Source organism: Heterodontus francisci, chromosome 17 (genome assembly GCF_036365525.1).
Source record: "Heterodontus francisci isolate sHetFra1 chromosome 17, sHetFra1.hap1, whole genome shotgun sequence".
NCBI classification, from domain to species: domain Eukaryota; kingdom Metazoa; phylum Chordata; class Chondrichthyes; order Heterodontiformes; family Heterodontidae; genus Heterodontus; species Heterodontus francisci.
The window spans coordinates 19,605,881-19,619,509 of NC_090387.1; the positions used below are offsets into that span (position 1 = coordinate 19,605,881).

Below are 13,629 nucleotides of genomic sequence, written 5' to 3' on the forward strand. Positions count from 1 at the left end.
GGTAATGATTTAATGACCAATGTCAGGTTGTGGAGCCAAGGAAGCAGGGAACATGTAGTAATATGGAGCCCCAGGATGGGTGAGTGGGACAGAAGATTGTTCAGATAGGTTTGAGTGAGGCCATACAGGGATTGGAAAATAAGGCTAAGGATCTTCCATTAGGGCACACAGGACCTGTGGGCCTTAGTGAGGAAAGCAGTGAAGGATCTGTAGGATTTAGGGGACACAGGCCATGGAATCATTTTGAGAAAAAAATGCTCTTTTACCATTTCCATAAATAATCTTATTCTCTCAGCTAAGTGACCATTTTCTGTGTAATTTCCCCCTTTCATTCTCCTCTCTCCCATGCATCCCCATCTCACCTAAACAGTACTTCTTGATCTACTTCGTCTTCAGCCTTGGTTCTTATCAACTTAATGGTAACCGATACTATGTATCTTGGCTCTTCATCTTGGTTTTTCAGTTTAATCAAAAAAGTCCTTGATTTGATCATCAGGAGGCTGGGGCCAGAAAACTGGTTGTTTCCGCACAACCTCTGCTGTAACTCTGATGGGAATCCACTGAAAGAACCACAAGTTAAGCCAGGGTCCAAATACAAAGTGCCCTGACCTTACATTGTGGATTCTAGGGATGTGTGAATCAAGTGTGACTCCACCTGTGAAATGATGTTTCCTTTGATCTCAGTTTTGCAAGTGTTTCTTGGTGCCATACTCAGTCGAATGCAGCCTTGGTGTCGAGAGCGCTTACTCAACCTGCCCTCAGCTCTTGTGTCCATGTCTGAATCAGGGCTGTGATGTGGTCTTCTATCTTAATATCTCCTTCTGTGGCTCAGTGTCAAAAATGTTTTAATTGATAACATTCATGTGAGCGCCTTGGGACTCTTTGCTACATTAAAGGCACTATATAAATACAAGTTGGTCTTGTTTATAATTACACAAAGACAGTTAAGAACAGGAGCATAAGTTTGATTATGCCTATTCTTCTAGAGACCATACGTAAGCATTCTCTGGTGACTATAACAGGCTAGTCACTCCTACCCAGCAAGTTGCATTGTTTAGGTCCATACACAAAACCTGTTCAGATCAATTTCATTTCTCTCTTGCCTTAGCATCAAGCTCTGCACCTGTACAATGAAAGTGGCCCGTTTCTAGTTTTACATTAATAGTTAGATAAGCGGGTCTGGTTCTGCGACTCCATCTGTGTCTGACAAACTAAACGTTTTGAGAATTATGTTTTCATTTTAATCTTCATCTTTTGAATTAACTTAAAAATGTCAACTCCTTTTCTGTTTTAAAATCTTTCATTGACTCCAGTCCATAGATAAATAAAGGCGAACAGGCAATTATAGAGCCAGTAATAGAACTGATCAGCAGGAGCAAATGTAAGGAGTATCGGCACAATAATAACCTAGTAAAATAATTGATAACATGGATTCAGAAGGGGAAGATCCTGTCTGACCAACCCCTTCTACTTGAGGAACTAACACCTCAAGAGGATACTTGACAAAATTCTAAGAGAAAGATTATGAGTCAGACTCAAAGCTGTGCAGTTTCAGGGTAAACCCTTGGAATGGACAAGACACAGATGGAGTCGGATAATCAGACCTGCTTATCTAACCATTAATGTAAAACTAGAAACGGGGCCACTTTCATTGTACAGGTGCAGAGCTTGATGCTAAGGCAAGAGAGAAATTAAATTGATCTGAACAGGTTTTGTGTATGGACCTAAACAATACGGCTTGCTGGGTAGGAGTGACTAGCCTGTTATAGTCACCAGAGAATGCTTATGTATGGTTTCTAGAAGAATAGGCATAATCAAACTTATGCTCCTGTTCTGAACTGTATTTGTATAATTATAAGCAAAACCAACTTGTATTTATATAGTATATTAGAAATTAGTGAATACTTGTTAGAGGAACTATATCAAGATGGGAGTAAATACTGAGTGGGTTGCCCCAAGGTTTTGATGTTGGGCCCACTATTGTTTCTTATTTATATAAATGACCTGGACTCAGAAACTCAATGCAAGGTGGTCAGATTTGCTGATGACACTAAACTCGGCGGAACACTGAAAACGGAAGCAGCAGCTCAGAAAATACCAAATGAGTTTGACAAAATAAGTGTGTGGTTTGATCAATGGAAGATGAAGCTTAATGCAGACATTTACAAAGCATTGCACATAGGGTGGAAACAATACTTTTATGCCATGAATGGTGCTAATATAGAAAAGGATGAAAAGAGATACAGAGAGGATAGGTGTTCCCTGGATCGTTCCAGGAGGTAGTCACCCCACAGGCAGTGAGAGTTCAGCATTGTAGATGGGTGGCCATCTGGAAGAGTAGGAAGAGGCAGGCATGCAGAAGTCTTTGGGGTGTGTGCCACTCTCAAACAGGTACTTAGCATTGGAGACTGCTGGGAGTGGTGACATCTTGAAGGAGTGCAGTCCAGACCATGGCACCAATGGGCAAGAGACTGCACAGGAGGGAACAACAAAGAATAGAAATGTAGTCGTTGTAGGAGATTCCATAGTAAGTGGGACATACAGGTATTTCTGTGACCATCATTGTGAGCCCCGCATGGTGTGTAACCTCCCTGGTGCAAAGGTAAAGGACATCACGGAGCATGTGCCGAATATTCTGCAGGGGGAAGAGAGTGAGCCAGAAGTTGTGGGACACGTCGATACCACCGGCATAGGGAGAGCAGGTATTGAAGTCCTATGGTCAGATTTTCAGGAGCTAAGGACAAATTTAAAAAGTAGGACCTCGAAGGTATCTGTGGAATACTCCCAGTGCTACACGCAAACAAGAGTAGAAATAGAGAGATAAGGAGGATCAATGTGTGGCTTGAGGCATGGTGCAGAGGAAGGGCTTCAGATTCTTGGGCCATTGAGACCAGTTCTGGACAGGAGAACCTATTCAAAAGGGACGGGTTACGCCTCAACAGGACTGGAACCTGGGATGTTCAACAGTGTCGTTGGGGAGGGTTTAAACTAAATTGGCAGGGGGATGGACACCAGCATAGAGAAGTAGAAAGGAGGAATAAGGTGCATAAAGGATTGAGATTGTTGGATAGTACTAGAGAAGGAAATAGTACCATATTAGATAGCAGCAGACTAAGAAGGACTACAAGGAATACAAAGACAGATTTAGAGTGCATGCATGTAAATGTGCAAAGTGTGATGAATAAGGTTGGTGAGCTACAAGCACAAATAGCTGTGTGGAAATATGATGTAGTTGCAATAATGGAAACGTGGCTTAAAAATAGTGAGGACTAGGTGCTTAATATTCAAGGATACAAAGGCTGGAATTTTCTGGGCCATTTGGTGATGGGCTGGGAGGCGGGAAGGCTGGCAAACTGGCATGAGAAGATATTGGGGGGGAGGGGGAGCCCGGTGTCTTCCCACCATGATGCCTTTTTGCCATCGGTGGGAAAGTTGGCAGATTGCCCACCCATCATTGAGCCACTTAAGTGGTCAACTAAGAGTCACTTCCTGCCCCCATGGGTATTTTGACTACAGTTGGGGGGTGGGGGGGTGCTGCGGGGTGGGGGAGGGCGCAGCCGCTGCGTGGGGAGACCATCAATGAAAGCTGGCAGCATCCCAGTGGGTTGCGGGTGGGGGTGGCGCTCCTTTATGGGTACTCCATTGCCCACAGAGTGGGACCCCCCCCGGCAGCATTAGCCAACCATGTCGCATTGGCACTGCCGGTGCTCAGAGACCACCTTCCCCCCCCCCCCCCCCCCCACTCCCCCGCCGCTGCCCCTCGCCCCCAATTGGCAGGGTCTGCACTCGCGCGCCTTCAGATCCCCGTCTGGGGAACTGAGGCGGAACACTGGTGGGGAGGGGGGAGTAGGTAAGTTTCTCAGTGTGGCAGAGCAGGGTCAAAGTAGTATCATTGGTGTAGGGGATGGTGAAAAAGGTTATAGTTTATAAGTTTATGCACTTTGCGGGGAGGCGGGGGGTGGTGGGTGGGGTGCTGAAGGTGATGTGGACAAGGTAAGTGTTTTGGGGGGGGGAGAGGGCAAGTAATTAATTATATGGTTATGGGAGGATGGGAGAGGGGCAAAATAAATGCTTTTAATTCTTTTTCTTCAATCTCTCTTTAAATATTTAAATTGAAATGTTGGGCTCGAAGCCCTTTCAAAATGGCATCAATGTCTGCGCAAAGGCAGCTGACACCGTTGCCAGGTACGGACCACCCGCCCCCTCCATGTCATTGGGGTTAGCGGTCCGTCCTGGCTATTTACATGAGCTGCTGCACTGAATATTGCGGTGGCTCCGCGATGTGTGGTCCCGTTTCCGTCCGCCGCCAAATTTGGTGGCAGAAGTATAAATTTCAGCCCAATGTGTCTTGGTAGCAGTGCTACTTTTTTGTAGCCAGTCGTGGCCCACTTTGAGGCACCCGCTGGTTTTCCTCTCTCCCCACAGGCAAGTGTGTGGCCTCCACTCTGGATTCTTTTAAAAAAAAATTGTTCTTGAGAAGTGGGTGATGCTGGAATGGCCACACTTATTGCTCACACCTAGTTGCTCTGAGAAGGTTGTGATGGTCTGTTTTCTGCAGCTGCCTCAGACCTGGTGGCATTGCAGCTCCCATAATTGTCTTAATTTGGAAACTTGGCGTGTGAGCAAACAGATTCAGTAACACACGGACTACCATTCCATGGCACATTGCATTGGTATGCAGGTGTGAAGACCATTGTTCTCACTGTAAAAAGCTTCATTTGAGTCGGCATTTTAAAATAGTGCTAAGGCTGGTGGTTTGCGGATTTTGTGGGAAAATGGGTGAAATTGTAAAATATAATATATCATCATCCTGGAATATACTGTCTCAAAATGGAACTGACTTGTTCAAGCACTGCAAACCACTGGATCTAATTATAAAAATACAGAATTGCAAAATGTGATCCTTAAAATCCCTGGAATCACCACAAACTAATAGGGCGGCACAGTGGCGCAGTGGTTAGCGGCGCAGTGGTTAGCACCGCAGCCTCACAGCTCCAGGGACCCGGGTTCGATTCCGGGTACTGCCTGTGTGGAGTTTGCAAGTTCTCCCTGTGTCTGCGTGGGTTTTCTTCCTCCCACAAGGCAAAAGACTTGCAGGTTGATAGGTAAATTGGCCATTATAAATTGTCACTAGTATAGGTAGGTGGTAGGGAAATATAGGGACAGGTGGGGATGTTTGGTAGGAATATGGGATTAGTGTAGGATTAGTATAAATGGGTGGTTGATGTTCGGCACAGACTCGGTGGGCCGAAGGGCCTGTTTCAGTGCTGTATCTCTAATCTAATAATTGCTGAATATACACCTGACAGTTCCGCATTAGATAAAAACATTGCCTCCTCCAGTGACCTAGTTGGAAAACTCATTGCCCAGTGTGCCATGCAGATCAGAAAGGGGAATGGAATATCAAAGTAGGGAAGTTTTGCTACAGTTGTACAGGGAATTGGTGAGACCACATCTGGAGCACTGTGTACAGTTTTGTTCTCCTTACTTAAGAAAGGATATAATTGTATTAGAAGCAGTTTGGAGAAGAATCACTCGACTGATTCTTGGGATGAAGGGGTTATCTTATGAGGAAAGGTTGGACAGGCTGGGCCTGTATCCATTGGAATTTAGAAGAATGAGAGGTGATCTTATTGAAACATCAGATCCTGAGGGGACTTGACAGGGTGGATGTTGAAAGGATGTTTCCCCTTGTGGGAGAGTCTAAAACCAGGGGGCACAGTTTAAAAATAAGGGGTCTCCCAATTAAGATGAAGATGTGGTGAAATCTTTTCTCTCAAATGGTTGTTATTCTGTGGAATTCTGTTCCCCAGAGAGCAGTGGAGGCAGGGTCATTGAATATTTTTAAGGCTGAGTTAGATAGATTTTTGATTGAAAAGGGGGTCAAAGCTTATAGCAGGTAGACACTAAAGATGAGGCTACAATCAAATCAGCCATGATCTTATCAAATGTTGCAGCTGGTTTGAGGGGCTAAAGGGTCTGCTCCTGCTCCTAATTCTTATGTAGGAAGGTGTCAGGATTGATTCCCAGTCTGTGCTGATGGTTGATCACAGCCAAGATGGCAATGGTGGTACTACCACTGTCCTTGGTGCCCTGGGCAGGGGAGAGGAAAAATCAGCCAGAGTGCCTGCTCCCAAAAACTATCCTGTGATCCTTACCGAAAGTATGTAGATGTGGAGTGAGGACAGAATTGGGCTCAGTTGCTGCATGTCTGACGTTGAAAAGCCACTTGACAATAAATGTCCAGCCTCACATGTTTGGACCAGCTGCAGGTGTGTTGGCAGTGCATATGGAATAATACCCCAGCAAGAATCAGTAGAGCAGATTTTCCTGACTCTTGGCTCAGGGATGGAGACCTTTTTACTTTGCCCTGGGATTTCCAGGACTTTCCATGGGGTGGGACAAGACTAGGGCCTGTTCCTGTAGTGGGTGCAGATCCATTAAAACAGCACAAATGATGCAGGACATTGCTGTCGCTGACTCCTATACCCGCACTGAGCGGAGGAGTCTGTGCAGGTCCTGAGGCAGGTAAAAGACAGACAGTTTTAAGTTTAAACCCCTACCCCACTTCTCTGTCTCCAGATATCTACAGGTAGTACAAACAAAGAACAAAGAACAGTACAGCACAGGAACAGGCCATTCGGCCCTCCAAGCCTGCGCGATCTTGATGCCTGCCTAAACTAAAACCTTCTGCACTTCCGGGGACCGTATCCCTCTATTCCCATCCTATTCATGTATTTGTCAAGATGCCTCTTAAACGTCGCTATCGTACCTGCTTCCACCACCTCCCCCAGCAGCAAGTTCCAGGCACTCACCACCCTCTGTGTAAAGAACTTGCCTCGCACATCCCCTCTAAACTTTGCCCCTCTCACCTTAAACCTATGTCCCCGAGTAACTGACTCTTTCACCATGGGAAAAAGCTTCTGACTATCCACTCTGTCCATGCCACTCATAACTTTGTAAACCTCTATCATGTCACCCCTCCACCTCCGTCGTTCCAGTGAAAACAATCCGAGTTTATCCAACCTCTCCTCATAGCTAATGCCCTCCAGACCAGGCAACATCCTAGTAAAACTTTTCTGTACCCTCTCCAAAGCCTCCACGTCCTTCTGGTAGTGTGGCGACCAGAATTGCACGCAATATTCTAAGTGTGGCCTAACTAAAGTTCTGTACAGCTGCAGTATGATTTGCCAATTTTTATACTCTGTGCCCCGACAGATGAAGGCAAGCATGCCGTATGCCTTTTTGACTACCTTATCCACCTGCGTTGCCACTTTTAGTTGCCTGCGGACCTGTACACCCAGATCTCTCTGCCTGTCAATACTCCTAAGGGTTCTGCCATTTACTGTATACTTCCCACCTGCATTAGACCTTCCAAAATGCATGACCTCACATTTGTCCGGATTAACTCCATCTGCCATTTCTCCGCCCAAGTCTCCAACCGATCTATATGCTGCTGTATCCTCTGACAATCCTCATCACTATCCGCAACTCCACCAACCTTTGTGTCATCCGCAAACTTACTAATCAGACCAGCTACATTTTCCTCCCAATCATTTATATATATACTACAAAGAGCAAAGGTCCCAGCACTAATCCCTGCGGAACACCACTAGTCACATCCCTCCATTCAGAAAAGCACCCTTCCACTGCTACCCTCTGTCTTCTATGACCGAGCCAGTTCTGTATCCATCTTGCCAGCTCACCTCTGATCCCGCGTGACTTCACCTTTTGTACCAGTCTGCCATGAGGGACCTTGTCAAAGGCTTTACTGAAGTCCATATAGATAACATCCACTGCCCTTCCTTCATCAATCATCTTTGTCACTTCCTCAAAAGACTCAATCAAATTAGTGAGACATGACCTCCCCTTCACAAAACCATGCTGCCTCTCGCTGATAAGTTTGTTTGTTTCCAAATGGGAGTAAATCCTGTCCCGAAGAATCCTCTCTAATAATTTCCCTACCACTGAGGTAAGGCTCACTGGCCTATAATTTCCTGGATTATCCTTGCTACCCTTCTTAAACAAAGGAACAACATTGGCTATTCTCCAGTCCTCTGGACCTCACCTGTAGCCAATGAAGATGCAAAGATTTCTGTCAAGGCCCCAGCAATTTCTTCCCTTGCCTCCCTCAGTATTCTGGGGGTAGATCCCATCAGGCCCTGGGGACTTATCTACTTTAATACTTTGCAAGACACCCAACACTTCCTCCTTTTTGATAATGAGATGACTGAGACTATCTACATTCCCCTAGGCTCATCATCCAACAAGTCCTTCTCTTTGGTGAATACTGATGCAAAGTACTCATTTAGTACCTTGCCCATTTCCTCTGGCTCCACACATAGATTCCCTTCTCTGTCCTTGAGTGGGCCAATCCTTTCCCTAGTTACCCTCTTGCTCTTTATATACGTATAAAAAGCCTTGGGATTTTCCTTAATCCTGTTTGCCAATGACTTTTCATGACCCCTTTTAGCCCTCCTGACTCCTTGCTTAAGTTCCTTCCTACTGTCTTTATATTCCTCAAGGGTTTCGTTTGTTCCCAGCCTTGCAGCCCTTACGAATGCTTCCTTTTTCTTTTTGACTAGGCTCACAATATCCCGCGTTATCCAAGGTTCCCGAAACTTGCCAAACTTATACTTCTTCCTCACAGGAACATGCTGGTCCTGGGTTCTAATCAACTGACGTTTGAAAGACTCCCACATGTCAGATGTTGATTTACCCTCAAACAGCCGCCCCCAATCTAAATTCTTCAGTTCCTGCCTAATATTGTTATAATTAGCCTTCCCCCAATTTAACACCTTCACCTGAGGACTACTCTTATCCTTATCCACAAGTACCTTCAAACTTACGGAATTATGGTCACTGTTCCCAAAATGCTCCCCGACTGAAACTTCGACCACCTGGCCCGGCTCATTCTCCAATACCAGGTCCAGTACGGCCCCATCCCTCGTTGGACTATCTACATATTGTTTCAAGAAGCCCTCCTGGATGCTCCTTACAAATTCTGCCCCATCCAAGCCCCTAGCACTAAGTGAGTCCCAGTCATTATTGGGGAAGTTAAAATCACCCTCCACTACAACCCTGTTACCTTTACATCTTTCCAAAACCTGTCTACATATCTGCTCCTCTCCCTCCCGCTGGCTGTTGGGAGGCCTGTGGAAAACCCCCAACATCGTGACTGCACCCTTCCTATTCCTGAGCTCTACGCATAATGCCTCGCTGTACGACCCCTCTGAGGTGTCCTCCCGCAGTACAGCTGTGATATTCTCCTTAACAAGTAATGCAACTCCCCCACCCCTTTTACATCCCCCTCTATCCCGCCTGAAGCTTCTAAATCCTGGAACATTTAGCTGCCAATCCTGTCCTTCCCTCAACCAAGTCTCTGTAATAGCAACAACATCATAGTTCCAAGTACTAATCCAAGCTTTAAGTTCATCTGCCTTACCTGTTATACTTCTCCCATTGAAACAAATGCACTTCAGACCACCAGTCCCGCTGTGCTCCGCAACATCTCCCTGCCTGCTCTTCCTCTTAGTCTTACTGGCCTTATTTACTAGTTTCCCCTCATTTATTTCACTTGCTGTCCTACTGCTCTGGTTCCCACCCCCCTGCCACACTAGTTTAAACCCTCCCGAGTGACGCTAGCAAACCTCGCAGCCAGGATATTTGTACCCCTCCAGTTTAGATGCAACCCGTCCTTCTTGTACAGGTCCCATCTGTCCCTGAAGAGATCCCAATGGTCCAGATATCTGAAACCCTCCCTTCTACACCAGCTGTTCAGCCACGTGTTTAGCTGCACTATCCTCCTGTTTCTAGCCTCACTGGCACGTGGCACAGGGAGTAATCCCGAGATTACAACCCTAGAGGTCCTGTCTTTTAACTTTCTACCTAACTCCCTAAACTCCCCCTGCAGGACCTCGTGACTCTTCCTGCCTATGTCATTGGTACCGACACAGTAATGGGTTGACCTCCATCAGTAGCCGAAAGCTCCCAATCTGAGAGATCTGATATGTCACTGTGCTTCAATATTCTGCTATCTATGAGAGTGCTACGTGCTGTCTAAACAGTAAAAATAGATTTCCATGTATATTGTGCCTTTCACAACCACTGGATGTCCCAAAACTAATGAAGTATTTTTTCAAGTGTAGTCACTGTTTTAATGCAGGAAGTGCCACAGCTCACCTATGCACTGCAAGCTCACTTACACAGCAATGTGATGATGATAACCATATAATCTAATCATTTTAATAATGTTAGTTGAAGGATGAAAGCTGGACAATGTCAGCCGTGGCTCAATTGGTAGCACTCTTGCTTCTGAGATACAAGCTTCTGGGTTTAAGTGCCACTTGAGTGCAAGAATCCTGTCTGGAAATCCAGTGCAGTACTGAGGGCGTGCTGCACTGGGCGGCGCAGTGGTTAGCACCGCAGCCTCACAGCTCCAGGGACCCGGGTTCAATTCTGGGTACTGCCTGTGTGGAGTTTGCAAGTTCTCCCTGTGACCGCGTGGGTTTCCTCTGGGTGCTCTGGTTTCCTCCCACTGCCAAAGACTTGCAGGTGATAGGTAAATTGGCCATTGTAAATTGCCCCTAGTGTAGGTAGGTGGTAGGGAATATGGGATTACTGTAGGGTTAGTATAAATGGGTGGTTCTTGGTCGGCACAGACTTGGTGGGCCGAAGGGCCTGTTTCAGTGCTGTATCAATAAATAAATAAAAAAAGATGCTGTCTTATGGATGAGATGTTAAACTGAGGCCCCATTTGCCTGCTTGGGTGTTGTAAATGTTCCCATGGCACTATTTTGAAGAGCAGGGGTGTTCTTCCTGGTGTCCTGGCCAATATTTATCCTTCAATCAAGACCACAAAAACCTCATATATAGTCATTATTACATTGCTGTTTGTGGGAGCTTGCTGTGTGCAAATCGGCTGCTGTGTTTCCTACGTTACAACAATACTTCAAAACTCGTTCTTTGGCTTTAAAGCACTTAGAGATGTTGGGTGGTCCTGAAAAGCATTATATAAATGCAAGTCTTTCTTTTCAGGACATGGGGAGAACTCCATGCTCTTCTTCAAAATAATACCACAGGATCTTTTACATCCACCCGAGAGGGCAGTCATGTCTTCGGTTTAATGTCTTATCCAAAAGACTGCACCTTTGACAGTGCAGCACTGCTCTAGAATGCCAGCTTCGATTTTGTGTTCAACAACCTTCTGACTTGGGCGGGTCTGCTAACAACTGAGCCACAGCTGAAGGGTGCCCCCAGACTATGTTAATGGCTTAGGATGGGAAATCCTGCCACTCCTAGGCTTTGGAGAATTCTCAGAAATCTGCCCCAGTGCCTTCAGGGGAGAAAAACATAACGTTTACATGTACCTGTTTTATTTCAGTATCGGAGATGGCTTCAGACGGAATATGGAGAAAATCGATTTAATGACAAGCAGGAGATTGAAAAGCTGCTGTCTCAGTACGATGAACAACAAAAGCAACAGCAGCTGAGATATGGGGAGCGTCACTGGACAAATCACACAGCAACGGTCTACCCTCTTCCTTATAATGCCTACGGCACTACCAATCGCAGCTGGGTGAACAGATAAGAGGAGTGCTGGGACGGTGACTGCCGGATGTTTCAACATCATTTTATTCATTGTTAAATCAGCAAGAATATATACAGCCATATGTACCGACAGTGCAATATGAAGCAGGAGAAAGGCATATAATTTATATACCATTGTTTCTCCTTTTTCTATTTATCACTTTCAATAATGTTCTCATTAGCTACAGTGTGCAAGTTGTGCCTTTCCTTAAATTAAGTGCCTAAATAAGACTGCAGGTTTTAAATTGTGCTGCATTGGATTTGGGCACTCTTAACCTTTATTCAGAACAGATGCTTGCTGCAGTATCTTTGGGCACTGCCATTTAGGGCTCTAAATTATTTAACAATGAACAATGTTGCTACGTTTACCTACAGGCATTAACAGTGTTGTAAAATGAACATGGAACCATATAAATTGTTTTCAGTGTTGCACGTGTCAGTAATTGTTTATTGTGTTTATTTTAACTCGTTAATGAATTTTAAAATGAGTAAAATAAAATCCAAAATTGGATCTGCAGTGTTGTATTTTTTTTAAATACGCTGGGGTGTTTGCACTCTGACTTCTTGTCCATCCATCCCCCACTTCCTTCGCCCGACCATTAGCAGCCATGTCATAGAGTCATAGAGTTATACAGCACAGAAACAGGCCCTTCGGCCCATCGTGTCCGTGCTGGCCATCAAGCAACTATCTATTCTAAAATAAGGGTCACTGACCTGAAACATTAACTCTGCTTCTCTCTCCACAGATGCTGCCACACCTGCTGAGTATTTCCAGCATTTCTTGTTTTTATTTCCGATCTATTCTAATCCCACTTCCCCACAGTTGGCCCATAGCCTTGCTAACTATGGCGTTTCAAGTGCTCATCTAAATATTTCTTAAATGTTGTGAGGGTTCCTGCCTCTACCACCCCTTAGAGCAGTGTGTTCCAGATACTAACCACCCTCTAGGTGAAATTTTTTTCCTCAAGTCCCCTCTAAACCTCCTGCCCCTTACCTTAAATCTATGCCCCCTGGTTATTAACACCTCCGTTAAGGGAAAAAGTTTCTTCCTATCTATCCGATCTATGCCCCTCATAATTTTGTATACTTCAATCAGGTTTCCCCCTCAGCCTTTTCTGCTGTAAGGAAAACAACCCTAGCCTATCCAGTCTCTCTTCATAGCTGAAATGCTCCATCCCAGGTAACATCCTGGTGAATCTCCTCTGCACCCTCTCCAGTGTAATAACATCCTTCGTATTGTGTGGCAACCAGAACCATACACAGTACTCCAGCTGTGGCCTAACTAGAGTTTTATACAGCTCCATCATAACCTCCCTGCTCTTATATTCTATGGCTTGGCTAATAAAGGCAAGTATCCCATATGCCTTTCTAACCACCTTACCTACCTGTGCTGCTGCCTTCAGTGATCTGTGGACAAGTACACCAAGGTCCCTCGGTACTTCCTAGGGTCCTACCATCCATTTCCCTTGCCTTGTTATTCCTCCCAAAATGCATCACCTCACATTTCTCAGGATTAAATTCAATTTGCCACTGCTCTGTCCATCTTACCAGCCCATTTATATCGTCCTGTAATCTAAGGCTTTCCTCGTTACTATTTACGACACCACCAATTTGTGTGTCATCTGCGAACTTACTGATCATACCTCCTATATTCACATTTAAATCATTAATGTATACTTCAAACAGCCAGGGTCCCAGCACTAATCCCTGCGGTACACCACTGGCCACAGGTTTCCAATCGCAAAAACAACCCTCGACCATCACCCTCTGCCTCCTGCCACTAAGCCAATTTTGGATCCAATTTGCCAAATTGCCCTGGATCCCATGGGCTCTTACCTTCTCGACCAATCTCCCACGTGGCACCTTATCAAAAGCCTTACTGAAATCCATTTAGACTACATCAACTGCTTTACCCTCATCTACACACCTAGTCACCTCCTCAAAAATTCAAGCAAATTTGTTAGACATGATCTCCCCCGACAAAGCCATGCTGACTATCCCTGATTAAACCCTGCCTCTAATCCCTGCCTCTCCAAGTGG

The 13,629-nt window shown here is 45.4% G+C and overlaps 1 protein-coding gene across 1 annotated transcript in view; it reads left to right on the top strand.

Annotated features, from left to right (window-relative positions):
• The window catches only part of dusp22a (dual specificity phosphatase 22a), a 171,967-nt gene extending 159,861 nt beyond the window's left edge, over positions 1-12,106 (top strand). Inside the window, exon 8 of the mRNA XM_068049870.1 lies at positions 11,384-12,106. Within this exon, the coding sequence (XP_067905971.1) occupies positions 11,384-11,590 (207 nt within the window). The 3' untranslated portion in view covers positions 11,591-12,106. The remainder of the gene's footprint in view (positions 1-11,383) is intronic.
• The last annotated feature ends 1,523 nt before the right edge of the window (positions 12,107-13,629 follow it).